This window comes from Balaenoptera physalus (assembly GCF_965194825.1).
Source record: "Balaenoptera physalus genome assembly, chromosome: 14".
NCBI lineage: Eukaryota > Metazoa > Chordata > Mammalia > Artiodactyla > Balaenopteridae > Balaenoptera > Balaenoptera physalus.
The window spans coordinates 86537910-86555084 of NC_138893.1; the positions used below are offsets into that span (position 1 = coordinate 86537910).

Here is a 17175-nt window from a genome sequence, read left to right on the forward strand (position 1 = left end):
TAGGCGTGCAGGCTTCAGTAGTTGTGGTGCAAGGGCTCAGAAGTTGTGGCTCAAGGGCTCTAGGGCGCAGGCTCAGTAGTTGTGGTGCATGGGCTTAGTTGCTCTGCGGCATGTGGGATCTTCCCAGATCAGGGCCCAAACCTGTGTCCCTTGCATTGGCAGGCGGATTCTTAACCACTGCGCCACCAGGGAAGCCCCGATGATTTCCTTTTAATGTGTATATGTGTTCTCTTCTCAACAAGGTGTTAGCTCTAACATTGTCTTGAAAGTTTTTGATAATCCATCCCGTATCTCTTTCAAAGTAAGCACTTGATATTTTTATTAAATGCATAAATAATTACATACACATCTTGCAATCTGAGAAGAGAATCTTATTCTCTTCTTAGATATTAATGATGTCAAGCGGCTGAAACCTGGCTACCTGGAAGCTACTGTGGACTGGTTTAGAAGGTACAAGGTTCCTGATGGAAAACCTGAGAACCAGTTTGCTTTCAACGCAGAATTTAAAGATAAGGTAATGTGTCACTCAGAACTGTAGGTTTAGGCCTATTTGTATTGAGACTTATAATTTAACCATATTGTTACCATCTAAAGACAATATGATCGTAAAACAGATGTCTAAAGACACACGACAGGCTTGATGTTGATTTATTCATTTAAATGTTTTCTTCCATTTTTGATAGAAAGAAGTGATTCAAAAGAGACAAAGTTATCAGGCTTGGGAAAATATTGAGAATAAGAAAAGAACACGTTTCTATTATTCTAACATATATCTCTTCAAATTATAGGACTTTGCAATTGATATTATTAAAAGCACTCATGACTATTGGAGAGCATTAGTGACTAAGAAAACTGATGGAAAAGGAATCAGTTGGTAAGCATTAACTCTTTTCTGCATGTTTAACACACAAAGCAGACTAGCTTACTCCAGAGGTTTTAATTACCTTAACATACTCCACCGTTCCATTCACTTAGGGAAAGAGACTCGTTTTGTCAGTGCTTAAGTCAGTAGGAAGTGTAGACTGAAAGAAAAACCACACAACGGGAAGGTTGTGAGTTAAGTTTTATTTGAGGACTATAGCCCGGAAGACAGCCTCTCAGATAGCTCTGAGGAACTGCTCCGGAGAGATAAGGGAGGAGCCAAGATATATATGAACTTTTTTGCTGGGAAAACATGTAGTCAAGCATAAAAAGATTACTGCTATTCATAAAGAAGAGACCTCTCAAGTTAATGATTTGTGTTTTTCTATGTATGGGAAGAGGCAAGAATCTGGTGTCATGTGAAATTTTTTCTTAGAAATGCATGTTAACTATCTAGGGGCCAATATACCCAAATGTTTCCTGGTTTTCTCCATCCTGAATTCCCCTCAGGGCTCACTGTCCGTGGGTGACTGTAGTGGCTAATGGCTTGATCCTTATAGAACTGGAATGGCAGGCAACATTTTTTTTCTTTACAGAAGGTAACTATATAAACAACTGAAAAATGCCACAAGATACTCTCTGAATAAGTACAAACTAAAACTATAAAGGGCACAGTGAGATCAGAGCTTTGTAAGGCTAACTGGGAAAACCTGCCTAGCATCTGGGTGCTCAGAATGGGATGGGTATAATCAGGTTGAGTTCAAGGGTTGGTATTCTCTGATGTGAATACGTAAGGTTCATTACAACTAAACCAGGATCTACTATGCACACTGAATTAACTACTACTACTAATAATAGCTAATATGATTGAGCAGTTAATATTTGCCAAGCCTGCAACACAGATGCAGGGAGATTAAACTTAACCAAAGTCATACCACAGTAAGCGTTTTGGAGTTAGGACTCGCATCCAAGTCTGTCTGGCCCCAGATCATTTTTAGTACAGTACTTCCTCTTTTAAAGATTATAAGAGAATGCCCACCATTACCACTTAACTAGTGTTGTTCTGGAAATACTAGTTGATGAAGTAAATAAGAGAAAGAAGATGCAGGAATATTAGAAAAGGGGGAGCAAATTGTTGCAGATGATATGATTGTGTACCCAGAAAACCCTAGAAAAAAGAATTCAGCAAGGTGAATGATTACAAAATGAGCATATATGTACATTGCTAGCTTTCTATATGAAGTGTAACAGAAACTGTAATGGAGGAAAAGATCTCATGTAGAATAGTATTTAAAAACAAAACACAGGGGCTTCCCTGGTGGCGCAGTGGTTGAGAATCTGCCTGCTAATGCAGGGGACATGGGTTCGAGCCCTGGTCTGGGAAGATCCTACATGCCTCGGAGCAACTAGGCCTGTGAGCCACAACTGCTGAGCCTGCGCGTCTGGAACCTGTGCTCCACAACAAGAGAGGCCGCGATAGTGAGAGGCCCGCGCACCGCGATGAGGAGTGGCCCCCGCTTGCCACAACTAGAGAAAGCCCTCGCACAGAAACGAAGACCCAACACAGCCAAAAATTAATTAATTAATTAATTTTAAAAACAAAAACAAAAAACACAGTATAAATAAGAAACCTGAAGGACCCAGAAGAAGAAAAGTTTAAGACTCTATTGAGAAATATAAAAGATGTTAAATAGAAAGGTATAATATATATTCATGAATAACATTCAGTTTCATCTAGAAAAAATCTGCATCTCAGAATAACGAGGGAAATTCTGAAAAAAGTAAGGGTAGTTGTGGTGAGGAAGAGTGTTAATTATTTTGGTACTGTTTAGTAGTATTGTTTTACTAAGAATTTGGTACTGAAGAAGAAAGTCAAATTATTCAGTTCTGTTAGAGTTTGATAGACCTAAACTAGATCTAAAGATGTATGGGAATTCAGTTTATAATAAAGAAGGTATTTTAAATGAGTGTTTGGACCAACTGCCTGTTTAGGAAGAAAATAAGACTAGATCTCTCTCTTGCTCCTTACATGCCTTATGCCAGATATACACACTGGCAACCACCCTCATGGCTGTGGCCGTTTCATTTTGGAAAGGTGCTGTAACCGGGCCGGTGCTCCACGAGGGCCCTGTGCAAGCAATCCAGCACCAGTGTTCTTACCTCCAATTACTTTATATCCACATGTTAACTGGGTGCTGGCTGCAAACTAGGGTTTGTAACCCTAGTCTTACATCAGCATTTAATTCCAGACAGATAAATTGTAATGTGAGAAAATTCTAGAAAAAGTATAGGTGAATTTATTCATTAGCTTGTAGTAGGGAAGAACTTTCCAAACAGAAGACAAACTCAAAATCCATAAAAGAAAGATTTACTTGTGGTGTTATTTTTTTTATGTAATTTTTTAAAATAAATTCTTTCAGGATTTGTTTATTTCATTAGTAGTGGAATTAGTTTATTCTTTTTTTTTTTTTTTTTTTGGCTGTGTTGGGTCTTCATTGCTGCGCACGGGCTTTCTCTAGTTGTGGCGAGCGGGGGCTACTGTTCGTTGCGGTGCACAGGCTTCTCATTGCGGTGGCTTCTCTTGTTGCAGAGCATGGGCTCTAGGCATGCGGGCTTCAGTAGTTGAAGCACGCAGGATCAGTAGGTGCAGCATGTGGGCTCTAGAGTGCAGGCTCAGTAGTTGTGGCGCATGGGCTTAGTTGCTCCGCGGCATGTGGGATCTTCCCAGACCAGAGATTGAACCTCTGTCCGCTGCATTGGCAGGCGGATTCTTAACCACTGCGCCACCAGGGAAGTCCTCATTTTATAATTTAAAGTGCAGCTCAGAAAGATAGTGTTATCCCCCAGTAGATTTGCAAAATTTTTAAAAATTAAATGATAGCCGGGATGGCAAGAATATCTATATTTATATCTATCTATCTATCTATCTATCTATCTATCTATCTATCTATCTATCTATCTATGTATATGGTTGGTGAGAGTTTAAATGGGTACAACCTTTGTGACGGGCAATTTTTTTTTTTTTTAATTATTAGCACCTTTAATTATTATCTATCTATCTATTTATTTATTTATTTATTTGGCTGTGTTGGGTCTTCGTTTCTGTGCGAGGGCTTCCCCCAGCTGCAGCAAGCGGGGGCCACTCTTCATCGCGGTGCGCGGGCCTCTCACTATCGCGGCCTCTCTTGTTGCGGAGCACAGGCTCCAGACGCGCAGGCTCAGCAGTTGTGGCTCACGGGCCTAGCTGCTCCGCGGCATGTGGGATCCTCCCAGACCAGGGCTCGAACCCGTGTCCCCTGCATTAGCAGGCAGACTCCCAACCACTGCGCCACCAGGGAAGCCCTGTGAAGGGCAATTTGACAATATTCAGCCCAAAATTTTAAATGCATGTATTTCTTTGTAGAACCACTACTAGGAATGTATCCTATAGATATAGTCCCAAAAGATTTATGTATAAGGATGTTCATTGCAGTGTCATTTATAATAGCAAAAAGTTAGAAACAACCAAAATGTAAATGGTTAAGCACATCCATATAATAGAACAGTATATGTCACAGTAAAAAAAAAAATTCTCTATATGTTGATAAGGAAAGACGACCAAAATATATTAAGTGAGAAAAGCAAAGTCCATAGTAGTATATCTAGTATGATCCCATTTATGCAAGGTGAGATACACACACACACCCCAGCATCTGTTTATATTTAAATATTTTTTTCTGGAGGGAAACGAACTATAGATAATGATTGCCTTTGGAGACAACCATTTGGAGATGGGAGGGAGAGAGGCTTTCAATTTGTGACTTTCTGAATTTTCTAACTACATATGTGTATTACTTTTTTTTATAAATGTCAGTTTATCTAGGTAGTAAGATTTTTTTCTGATTATGAGAAAATCCTAATGTAAAAATAATTCTCAGGAATCTTCTGTTCTGTAAGTCAGGATAATGTCCTGTAAAATGCAAACATTGTCTCTCCACAAACATAAGAAAAACTGAGCACACTTACACATTTGTGTGAAAATGTACAATCATGAGACTTTGCTTTTAATAACTTCTCTATTTTGTGGTGTCCTATTATTTCTATGGAAATGGGCTTAATGCATGTTAAGTGGCAGGTAACTGAAGATATTTCTTTTTCATTTTAATAGAATATTTCTGATCATACCCATGTTATAATAATACACAATAATTTAATACATAGGAAATTTTGAACTATAGTTAACCAAAAATGTTTTTAAAAAATCATTTTAATCAGTTTTTCTTATTAATCACAGTTAATAAGAGTAATAGATACTCTTATTAACATTTAGTTTTTTCTTTTTACAGTGCTTTGTGTACAAGTATAGTATTTTCAAAAATAATTAGGATCATATTGTATATACAATTTGTTTTATGGTTTAAAAAAGTTAACACTATAAGCATTTCTCATGTCATTAAGAATATAATACTTTTATACTATATAACATTCCATCTGTGTAATATTCCATCTCATGGATAAATCATTTTTAGTCATCCCTGTTGTTGGACATTTTGGTTACTTCCAAGTTTCCACTCTTACCAATAGTGAAATCGTGTATGTTGAACATCTTTGTACATCATAGTTTAAATCTCTGAGTTCCGAGATGTGGAATTTATCTGTCAAAGAGTATGTGCTTTTTAAAAGGTTTTAGACACATTTTTTTGTTTGTTTTTTTATATTTTTCTCTTACTTTTTCTTTTATTATTTTGTTGTGGACACATTTTACCAGATTATTTTTCAGGAATATTGAACCAGGTGTTACTCCTGCCAGGAGTGTCTATCTCAGATGTCAACACTAACAGAAACTGGATTTTTTGGTTTTTGTTTTTTTCATTTTATCTAATTAGGAAAGATCTGTTTGTCATTTTCATTTGCATCTTAGCTCTTTCATTGAGAATTACACTGCATTCAATCACATACTTTAAAATCTGAACTTGTTAAGGGATTTGAGTAAAATTGACCACAAGAATAGCTGTATATTAAATAATTAGAATATTTAATATAGGTGAGAAAGCTTTCAACTAAGCCAGACTTGAATCTCATCTGGCCTACCACCTTCAACTTGTTATTTTTAACAAGAGAGAGTTTTAATAAGAGAGAAGTTTTTGTTACTGTGACTCATGACAACTTTCCTTTGTTCAACAGCATGAATACCACAGTGTTTGGGAGCCCCTTCCAGTGTGATACTGATGCCGCCAAAGCCATTGTGGATGCTGTAAGTAAAGGTTTCCTTGAAAAAGAACACGCCTGGTGGCCAAAAAATATGGTGTTGAATGGGGAGGGAAAGTACCTTCAATAAATATTTGAGGATGTCCTATACACATATTACAATGTGAGATCTTGAAATTACAAACCATAAATACAAGTAGACATTTGACTGAGGGGAAACCTGAGGAGGGTCCTAGCCAACACTATACTGGGCAGATAATAAAGTAGGACAATTTGTAAAAATCAAAATGACTCCAGAATGTTCTAAGTAACCCAAGTGCCTGGGTACTTATCATAAGCCATTTTTCACAGAAGTACCAATGGGAACTTATTTGACTTGGTCATAGCAAGGAATGAGAAAGTTACCAAATTTCAGGTGCCATTGCAGGAGTGGTTTATAGTCTTAGAGGAGAATTTCATGTGAGGAAGTAAACTGTCCATCAAAGAAATAATTTTGTTTTTGTATTATTTTTAATGATCTGATTTGTATTAACCTAAAGACTGAAGATTGTCTAAAATTATTCTCATTTACAATATTAAATAAGGAAAACAAAAGAAAATGAGGTCTGACTTTACAGCCTTGTAAACAGGGTAATACAAGGGAAAAGGACAATTTAATGATGAAGCCAATACATTTAGATTTATTTTTATTTATATATGAATTTTGACAAAGTTGAGATGAATAAGATAAATTGGAAGGGAAAAGCCATTGGTTAACAATCATAACTTTTCAATGAGAACATTCTGCCTACATTTTATATATATGTGTGTATATATAAAACCTTTATATATACATATGTTGGTTTTTTAATTCTTTATTTCAAAAGCAGTTTTTTTTTTATTGGAGTATAGTTGCTTTACAATGTTGTGTTAGTTTCTGCTGTAACAAATTTATTTTTATTATTTATTCTCCTGTATGTCATTAAAAGCTAAGAGGTTTGAATTTGTTAGCATTTCTTAGCAGCAGAGCAAGCTTTGCATTGTTACTATCTATTGTAAATTATTTTTAGAACCTAAAAATTGGGATACTTGTCTTCTGTTTAGATTCCTTTTAATTTTTGTATCAGTATACTTTCTTAGCTTATTCTTTTTCTGGGATTAGACTAATACATTTTAACATTTTATTTTAGTTACCACCACCATGTGAATCTGCCTGCATAATACCAACAGATGGTAAGATCTATATGTAGTAAAATTACATTAAACATTATGCATATGTGTGGGAAAATTACATCTATATCTATAGATACCTCTTACATACCACATACATACAGAGAAAGAGAAGGACGGGGAGAAGAAGCATTTTTAGAGTTCTGTAGCACATGTGGGAAGAAAGATGGCTGTACATACCACCCTTAGTGCCACCCCTGTGACAGCATGACCATGACCCACTGTTCTCGGAGCTCCTGGTAGATGCCTTGTGGAGGCTGGAGCAGGCTGGGCTCTTCGTCCCCATCTGGCCCCAGGCTGCTTCACCCAGGAAACAGTTCTTTCCACCTTTAGATGTTAGAATTCTCTGTAAGGTTCTTCTGGTGAGAATTGCATGTCCATAGGATCAGCATCAAGAGTAAAGAAGCCCAAAAGAAAACACTGGGAAATTACCTGGTTTTGTGTAGTGAAGCTTTGTATGTATGTAGGTTTGTTTTAATGTAATCCATAGGAGGATACCTTAAAGCAAATATGTTATCCATTGTTATATGTTGGGTGTAATTTTGATTCCTAACAGGGATTCTAATTTTTTCTTTTCTCTGACTACAGTGGATAAGTGGTTCCATCACCAGAAAAACTAAGGAAATTTCTCTGGAATACAAGCTGATATTGCTGCATCCTTTTCGTCTGAAAGCATTAGATGCAAAAGTAGTAACTTTTCCAAGCTTTAAATTTATAGAACTAATCAATCAAATTCTGCTGTGACCAATCCAATATATCCATACTGTTATCCATCTAAAAGCATCTTTCATATCGACTAAGATAACTTTTAGTTACTGCTTAAATATCAAGACAGTTGTAGTTTGGAAGTCATCTGTGAATAAATGTCCAAGATAAATACGTATTGGATGTATATGTTTGCCATGTGTTAGGAAATAAAATTATTTTGTTGAAACTTGGTTTATGATATTTTTATTTTAATCTGAAGCCTAACTCTACCAAGCAGGCTTGGGTGCTGTTTGGTATTTGTTTTCTGTGAATGATCTTATAATTCACTTTTATTTATTAGACTAAAACTGACTTTATTTGTAGGCACCTGAAAATGAAATCCCTTATATTTACAGCAGTCTTGATACTATACTCTTACCTAATTCCTATCATCCCATTGTGAGCCATCATCCAAGATAGTTTTGTGATTAAATTCGTGGCTTTGGAGCTGTGCAGACCTGAGTTTTTAATCCTAGCCCGTCTACTTATTTAGCTCTATAATCTCAGGTCAGTGTTGGCATCCACTGACTGTGTTTTCTCAACCAAGTTGTGATTTTCTTGGTTGTTGGTATGATGGGTGATTGTTAATAATATCCTAGACATTTTGTCTGTTATGTTAGGAGACACTAGGATCCATTTAAATCTTTTACCAGGCATCACCCTATTTAGGGTTAGCACATGGGTCTTGGCCTGCTTTTGTGGACTGTGGTTTCAATGGCAGTTTAATTTTCAGCAGCTTTGCAGTGTTATTTTGGTCAGCTTGGTTTATCTGGTGCCACTGGGGCTTCTGTTGGTTCCTGCTGGTGCCGCCTGAGGGGGCTGAGTATCTCTTGGTGGAGGAGGAGAGTCTTAGGCTACAGGGATAAAGAAGCTTCCTGAACTGGTCTACCCATTATAGCTGGATTTCTCCCTCAGGCTCAGCTCACCCGCCTACCTAGGTAACTCTTGGTGGAAAAGGGGAATCTCAGGCCTTGTGGGGAAGGAGAGTGCCTCCCTGGTTGTTTATTTCTGCCTGGGCTCCCAGTGAGCCCCCCTGCCAGGTAGTGTCATGCCCACCAGAGGGACCCCCATTCCCTATGGGGGAGGTGGAGGAATGAGCCTATCTGGACTGCCTTCTGTTGCTAGGTTAGGGGTTGGGAAGGACTCTTCTCCTCCTCCTGGTGGTGGTAGGATGCATGTGCCCTGTCACTGCTGTTCTCTGGTCCTGGGGGCCCAAACCAGCTCACCTTTTTAGCACCTTTCAGAGTTCTTGGCTGTGTCTTGTAATCTCCAGGGTTTATAGCTGTGCTTAGCAGGAGAAGTAGAGAAAAACAGGTCTATGCCTTCTTGTCTGGTCCAGGACCAGAAACATCAGCATTCAGATTGTAGTAATATTTCTCTTATTCCTTTTAAAAGATGTTTTTAAATGCTGCCTCAGTCATTGTAATATGTGATTTCTGAAGTGATTTGTTAGGGTAAGAAATATGTTTTCTAATGAAAGACTATACAAAGTGGGAGACTTCACAAGTATCGGTCCAATAAGTAGGAATCATCCGCCCAAATTTATGGAAAGGAAAGGGGATAGAACACTAGTCAGAAGAAATGTCAGCAATAGTTCTCCTGTGTGAGACCCTCTGTAGAAAGCTTCCGCTCCTCTGTTCAGGTAAGGAATGTGAAATACTCTTGTATTCACTTGCTAGGCCACCATAACCAAGTACCACAAACTGGATGGGCTAAACAAGAGAAATGTATTGCCTCACTGTTCTGGAAGCTAGAAGTCCGAGATCCAGGTATCAGCAGGCCCATGCTCCCTCTGAAGGCTATTGGGAAGGATCTGTTCCAGGCCTCTCCCTGCTTTTGATAGTTCCTGGCTTGCGGCAGCATAACCCTAATGTACACAAGGTGTTCTCCCTGTGTGCTTGTTACCAAATTTCCCCTTATAAGGACATCAGGGGAAAGAATTCCCTGGGGTCCAGTGGTTAGGACTGTGCTTTCACTGCCGTGGGCCCGGATTCAATCCCTAGTCCGGGAACCACAGGTTGTGTGGCACGGCCAAAAAGAAAAAAATACGAACATCAGTCAGGGCTTCCCTGGTAGTGCAGTGGTTAAGGATCCGCCTACAAATGCAGGGGACACGGGTTCGAGCCCTGGTCCGGGAAGATCCCACATGCCACGGAGCAACTGAGCCTGCGTTCTAGAGCCCACGAGCCACAACTACTGAGCGCATGTGCTGCAACTACTGAAGCTCGTGCGCCTAGAGCCTGTGCTCCACCACAAGAAGCCCACTCACTGCAACAAAGAGTAGCCCCCGCTCGCCACAGCTAGAGAAAGCCCGTGCGCAGCAATGAAGACCCAACACAGCCAAAAATTTTGAAAAATAAAATAAATTGAAAAATAAAATAAATTAAAAAAATAAAGTATACGACAAAATGGTTCTTCCTATAAAAAAAAAAAAAGATACATGCACCCCAGTGTTCATTGCAGCACTATTTACAATAGCCAAGATATGGAAGCAACCTAAATGTCCATTGACAGAGGAATGGATAAAGAAGATGTACATTTATACAATGGAATATTACTCAGCCATAAAAAAAACAATGAAATAATGCCATTTGCAGCAACATGGATGGACCTAGAGATTATCATACTAAGTGAAGTAAGTCAGACAGAGAAAGACAAACATCATGTGTTATCACTTATATGTGGAATCTAAAAAAATGATACAAATGAACTTACTTACAAAACAGAAACAGACTCACAGACTTGGAAAACAAACTTATGGTTACCAAAGGGGAAAGGTGGAGGGGAGGGATAAATTAGGGGTTTGGGATTAACATATACACACTATTATATATAAAATAAATAATCAACAACGACCTACTGTACAGCACAGGAAACTCTACTCAGTATTCTGTAATAACCTATATGGGAAAATAATCTGAAAAAGAATGGATATATGTATATGTATAACTGAATCACTTTGCTGTACACCTGAAACTAACACAACATTGTAAATCAACTACACTCCTATATAAAGTAAAAATTAAATTAAAAAAATTTTTTAAATGTAATCTCAGCAACACTGCATGATCAATGCAGTTTTTCAGGTAAGGGAATCTGAAGCATTGGCCCAGTTGTATAAAGGGTCCGAATGAGAACTCCAATTAGAAATTCAAAATTCATTTTCACCATCCCTGAGCCCAGGCCTGCATGTGCTGCAGCTGTAATGGCAATTATGTCCAATCTAATCAGCATATTTGCTACGCAAGAGCTTATATTGTGCTTTTGCACAGAATGTTCTTTACATTTAGAACAGCTGCCCTTACTGCTTTCTGGGAGTCTAGGCCAAAGGGAATTTGCCTTTACACTGACAACAATGCTGTGCGAATTGCTTCATGATGGCAAGCATTTATTGAAGAGTTATTAACTCGAGTCGATTGCCACAGAGGTTATTGCTCCCTCTGTCTCTCTTTGGGATTTTTCCCTTAGTTATTACAAAACCTTTAAATTAACAGAAAATATTCGCCAGAAATAAGATTAAGCAATGAACACCACAAGGGTATGTGGCAATCTGAATTTTTAAAAAAGCCTGAGAGCAATTTGGCAATCTCTATCAAAATTTTAAATTTGTCTTTATACTTTGAGTCAGCAATTCTGCTCTAAGAATTCATTCTAGTTGACTAAGAATAGTCAACTGGGCACACAGCCTATGGCAGCTTTGTTAAGTATAGCAAAACCTGGAAAAATATCTAGCAGTCCAGTTGAGGAATGGCTAAATATTCGTACATGTAGCAGTCAATGAAGTCACTGCATGGGCTGATATGGAAAAGATGTTCAAAATACCTAAGTGAAAAGAGAAAAAGTTGTAGTACTCTATAGCTGCCAGCTATGGCCTGTGGGCCAAATCCAGCCTGCCAGAGGTTTGGTAAAAACACTTTATTGGAACACAGTCACACCCTTTCATTTATGAATTGCTGTGACTGCCTTCCAGCTACAATGAAGAAAGAATTTAGTAGTTGGGATAGAGACCACATGACCTGCAAAGTCAAAAATATTTACTATTTGACCCTTTACCAAAACCATTTGCCAATCCCTGCTCTATCCTATGATCCTATTTGTGTTTTTACAAAGGGAGCGCTGTGGGGAAAGAGACACATTAATGGATATGCTTGTATGGGTATAGACAATTTCTGGGGACAAACAAACAAAAATAAACCACAGCCAACAATGGTTATCTCAGGGAGTGGGAATGAGTTACGTGCGGAAGAAGTCAGGCCCATGGAGTTTCCTTCCACTTTGTAAGCTCCTATGCTTTTTTTTTTTTTTAATTTATTTATTTGTTTTTCTTTTTGGCTGTGTTGGGTCTTCGTTGCTGTGTGCGGGCTTTCTCTAGTTGAGGCGAGCGGGGGCTACTCTTCGCTGCAGTGCCCAGGCTTCTCATTGCGGTGGCTTCTCTTGTTGTGGAGCATGCGCTCTAGGTGCGCGGGCTTCAGTAGTTGTGGCACATGGGCTCAGTGGTTGTGGCTCGCGGGCTCTAGAGCGCAGGCTCAGTAGTTGTGGTGCACGGGCTTAGTTGCTCCGCGGCATGTGGGATCTTCCCGGACCAGGGCTCGAACACATGTCCCCTGCATTGGCAGGCTGATTCTTAACCACTGCGCCACCAGGAAAGCCCGTAAGCTTCTATGCTCATTGAATTGTTTTTCTAAAAGCATGTATAAAATTTTAAATTTTTTTAAAGAAAATCAAATGAAGTAGGAGAAGGACACCAGTGGACAGTGCTCAGCACAGCTAGTGGCAGGGGGCTTCCCTTTCTCTCTCTTTCTCTATATATATGTATACATATGTGTATATATGTTATATATATATTATATATATATTATATATATGTTACATATATATGACATATTATATGTAACATATATATGATATATATAATATATATACTTATATATGGATATACACATGTGTATATATATTATATATACTTATATGTATATATATATTATATATATACTTTAGACATACAGAATAAGGACTGGGAGGGACTGAGCCCTGGAATCTAATTTTTAACCAGTTCCCCAGGTGATTCTAACATACCCCTATGTTTGAAACCACTGCTCTAGTCATAAATTTCAGAGATCAGGAAAATTTTCTCATGGGGTTGTAGTTATGATCAGCATGAGATAATCCAGCAAACATCTATCACAGCAACAGCAGCAAATGATAATAGCTCCCATTTGTGAACACTTCCTAAGCGTCAGGCCCTATGCTATAGGCTCTATGTACTTCATCTCGTGGGTATCCTTGTCCTGTTCCTCATCTTAGAGGAAATGCTTTCAGCTTTTCACCGTTGAGTTTAATGTTGGCTGTAGGTTTACCATATATGGTCTTTATTATGTTCAGATAAACCTACAGATATTGGCCATAGGTTTATCATATATGGCCTTTATTATCATATATGGCCTTTATTATGTTCACTGTATACCGACTTTGTTGAGAATTTTTATCGTAAATGGATGTTGAATTTTGTCAAAAGTTTTTTCTGCATCTATTGAGACGATCATATGATTTTCATTCTGTAATTTGTTAATGTGGTGCATCACACTGACTGATTTGTGGATGTTGAACCATCTTGCATCCCAGGGATAAATCCCACTTGATCGTGGTGTATGATCCTTTTAATGTATTGTTGATTTAATGTATTTTATTTATTTTTAAAATTACACAAAATTTTTAAAATTAATTTTTTTGGAGTATAATTGCTTTACAATGTTGTTAGCTTCTACCATACAGCAAAATGAATCAGCTATACATATATATATCTCCCCTCTTTTTTGGATTTCCTTCCCATTTAGGTCACCACAGTGCATTAAGTAGAGTTCCCTGTGCTATACAGTATGGTCTCATTAGTTATCTATTTTATACATAGTATCAATAGTGTATATGTGTCAGTCCTAATCTCCCAATTCCTTCCATTCCCTCTTCCCCCTTGGTATCCATACATTTGTTCTCTACATCTCTGTCTCTATTTCTGCTTTGCAAATAAGATCATCTATGCCCTTTTTCTAGATTCCACATATATGCGTTAATATACGATATTTGTTTTTCTCTTTCTGACTTACTTCACTCTGTATGACACTCTCTAGGTCCATCCACGTCTCTACAAATGACCCAATTTCGTTCCTTTTTATACCACATCTTTATTGATTCCTCTGTTGGTGGACATTTAGGTTGCTTCCATGTCCTGGTTATTGTAAATAATGCTGCTATGAACATTGGGGTGCATGTGTCTTTTTGAATTATGGTTTTCTCTGGGTATATGCCCACTAGTGGGATTGCTGGGTCCTATGGTAGTTCTATTTTTAGTTTTTTAAGGAACCTCTATACTGTTTTCCACAGTGGCTGTATCAATTTACATTCCCACCAACAGCGTAGGAGGAGAAAATATTTGCAAGCGAAGCCAACTGACAAAGGATTAATCTCCAAAATATGCAAGCAGCTCAAAATAAAAAAAAACAAATAACCCAATCAAAAAATGGGTGGAAGACTTAAATAGACATTTCTCCAAAGAAGATACACAAATTTTAATGTTAAAAATTCAAAAATTACAGATAAAGTCCTCCTTGCTTGCTGTCAATCCTACTCCCTTCTTAGAGATTAACCACTATCAGTTCGGTATGAATCTTTCTTGATTTTTTTTTTTCTTGATTTTTCTCTATGCTTTTACACACATATATCTGAATATAAATATACAATTTAGTATTTTTTAAGCATGTATGGGATCATAGTTATATACATTTTGAAATTTCAAGTTATTATTTATAGATGCTACCTAATTCTTTTAAACTGGTGTAAAGATAATACAGATGTATTGTTGAACACATATTCTTAATCCACTCCATGAGACATGTTCCTGAAATCTAATGTGTTGTAGGTAGCTGGGATGCTGATTACAAGTTGGAGAATAGAAGGGGGCCAGGCAAGAAAGGTAGGCAAGGATCAGATAATGAAAGGCCTTGCTAAGGAGACCCTGGACTTTAGGAGGCCCTCAAGAGGCACCAACAGTTTTTAAAACTGGAAAGAACTATTATCTTATTTCCGTAACGGGTACAGAAGTATTCAAGGAATCCGGGTGATCTGCAATGCTGTTTGATAATATCTCCCCCTCCCCGCCATACCCTTCTCATTAGGAAATATCCAAGCCTATTGAATGCATGACTCCTCTATAAATACTGGAATGGTCATGGTGTGATATGCCATTTGAACATGTTCCACAAGCATTTGCTGGGTGGCCCTATAGGAGGCAGTGGAGGGGAGTACAAAGTGTAGTGGCTTCCAAAGCAGGGTCCAGGGCTCTCTGGAGGTGCTAGAGCACCCTCCAGTGGGGCCATTAAAAATCTAGGAGATGATTTCCAAGTACCACTAGACTGCAAGACTCATGAGGGCAGGACCCCTATCTCTTCTGTTCCCCTCTGTATTCCGAGCACCTAGCATATGTCCTCACATATAGCATGTAGTTCATAAATATTGAATGAATTAATCTAAAAAATACAAATTCTTTCATTGCTTCCTAAAGGGAAATAAATATGTAGCAAAATATGACTATAATTGGGTATTCACAGACTAAAATGTATATTTTTGGACTTCCCTGAGAACTCTAATTCAATATTCAAAATAGTCAAAAATTTTGTAAAGCTTCCACATTCAGGCTTTTTTCTTTTCTTTTCCTTTTTTGCACGTATGGAGGGGGTTGGAATTTCTGCAATGTAAGGAAAGAATCTTTATTTTGTTGCATCCTTAATGCTTCTTGGGGACCTCGACCAATGTTTTTAAATTAAGAACTATTATTAATTATTCTACTAATATTAAGGGAGTATGTTGTGGGTGCTGGGTTAACCCTGTAATATGAATAGATACAAGAGTAGCTGCTAAACCTGTGCCTCCAAAGCCAGAGCCCAAGCCTGAAAAGACCCTTGTAAAGAAGGGAGAGCAGGGACCCAAAGAGAAAAGTGGAGGGACTTCCCTGGTGGCACAGTGGCTAAGACTCCACGCTCCCAATGCAGGGGGCCCAGGTTCGATCCTTAGTCAGGAAACTAGATCCCACATGCATGCCGCAACTGAAGATCCCGTGTGCCGCAATGAAGATCCCACACGTGGCAATGAAGATCCTGCGTGCCACAACTAAGACCCGGCGCACCTATATAAATAAATAAATAAATAAATAAATACTTTTTAAAAAAAGAGAGAGAGAAAGGGGGAAAAGTCGATGTTGGCAAGGATGGGAATAACCCTGCAGAAAATGGAAATGCCAAAACACACCAGGCACAGAAAGATGAAGGTGCTGGAGGTGCCAAGTGAAACCAAAAACTGTTTTTGTTTTTTTTTCAAAAAATTTTTTTAATATTTATTTTTATTTATTTGGCTGCATCAGGTCTTAGTTGCGACACTCGGGATCTTTGTTGCGGCACACGGGCTCTTTTGTTGTGGTGTGCGGGCTCAGTAGTTGCGGCACGTGGGCTTAGTTGCCCCGTGGCACGTGGGATCTTAGTTCCCTGACCAGGGATGGAACCCGCATCCCCTGCATTGGAAGGCGGATTCTTAACCACTGGACTGCCAGGGAAGTCCCCTGTTTTTTTTAATTGTTGTAAAATACACATAACATAAATTTACCATCTTAATCATTTTTAAGTGTACTGTATAGTTTAGTAGTGTTAAGTACATTCACAATGTTGTGCAACAGATCTCCAAAATTCTTTTCATCTTGCAGAACTGAAACTTTATAACCATTAAACAATTCCCCATTTCCGCCCCCTCCCAGGCCATGGCAAGCACCATTCTACTTTCTGTCTCTAGGAAGTTGAGAACTCTAGGTACAAGTGGAATCATATAGTATTTGTCTTTTTGTGACTGGCTTATTTCACTTAGCATGTCCCCCAAGCTCATTCATGTTGTAGCATGTATCAGAATTTCCTTCCTTTTTAAGGCTGAATAATATCCATTGCATGTATATATCACATTTTGTTTATCCATTTATCCATTGATGGATACATGGGTTGCTTCCACCTCTTGGCTGTTGTGAACATTGCTGCTGTGAACATCAGTATACAAATATCTCTTTGAGACCCTGTTTTCAATTCTGTGGGTTACATACCCAGAAGTAGAATTGCTGGATCATATGATAATTCTACTTCC

At 38.3% G+C, this 17175-nt stretch overlaps 1 protein-coding gene across 1 annotated transcript in view; it reads left to right on the forward strand.

Annotated features, from left to right (window-relative positions):
* The window catches only part of PPA1 (inorganic pyrophosphatase 1), a 37342-nt gene extending 29147 nt beyond the window's left edge, over positions 1–8195 (forward strand). The window contains exons 7-11 of the mRNA XM_082424588.1: positions 387–514; positions 789–874; positions 6025–6094; positions 7218–7260; positions 7846–8195. Of these exons, the coding sequence (XP_082280714.1) occupies positions 387–514; positions 789–874; positions 6025–6094; positions 7218–7260; positions 7846–7877 (359 nt within the window). The 3' untranslated portion in view covers positions 7878–8195. The remainder of the gene's footprint in view (positions 1–386; positions 515–788; positions 875–6024; positions 6095–7217; positions 7261–7845) is intronic.
* Positions 8196–17175: the final 8980 nt, after the last annotated feature.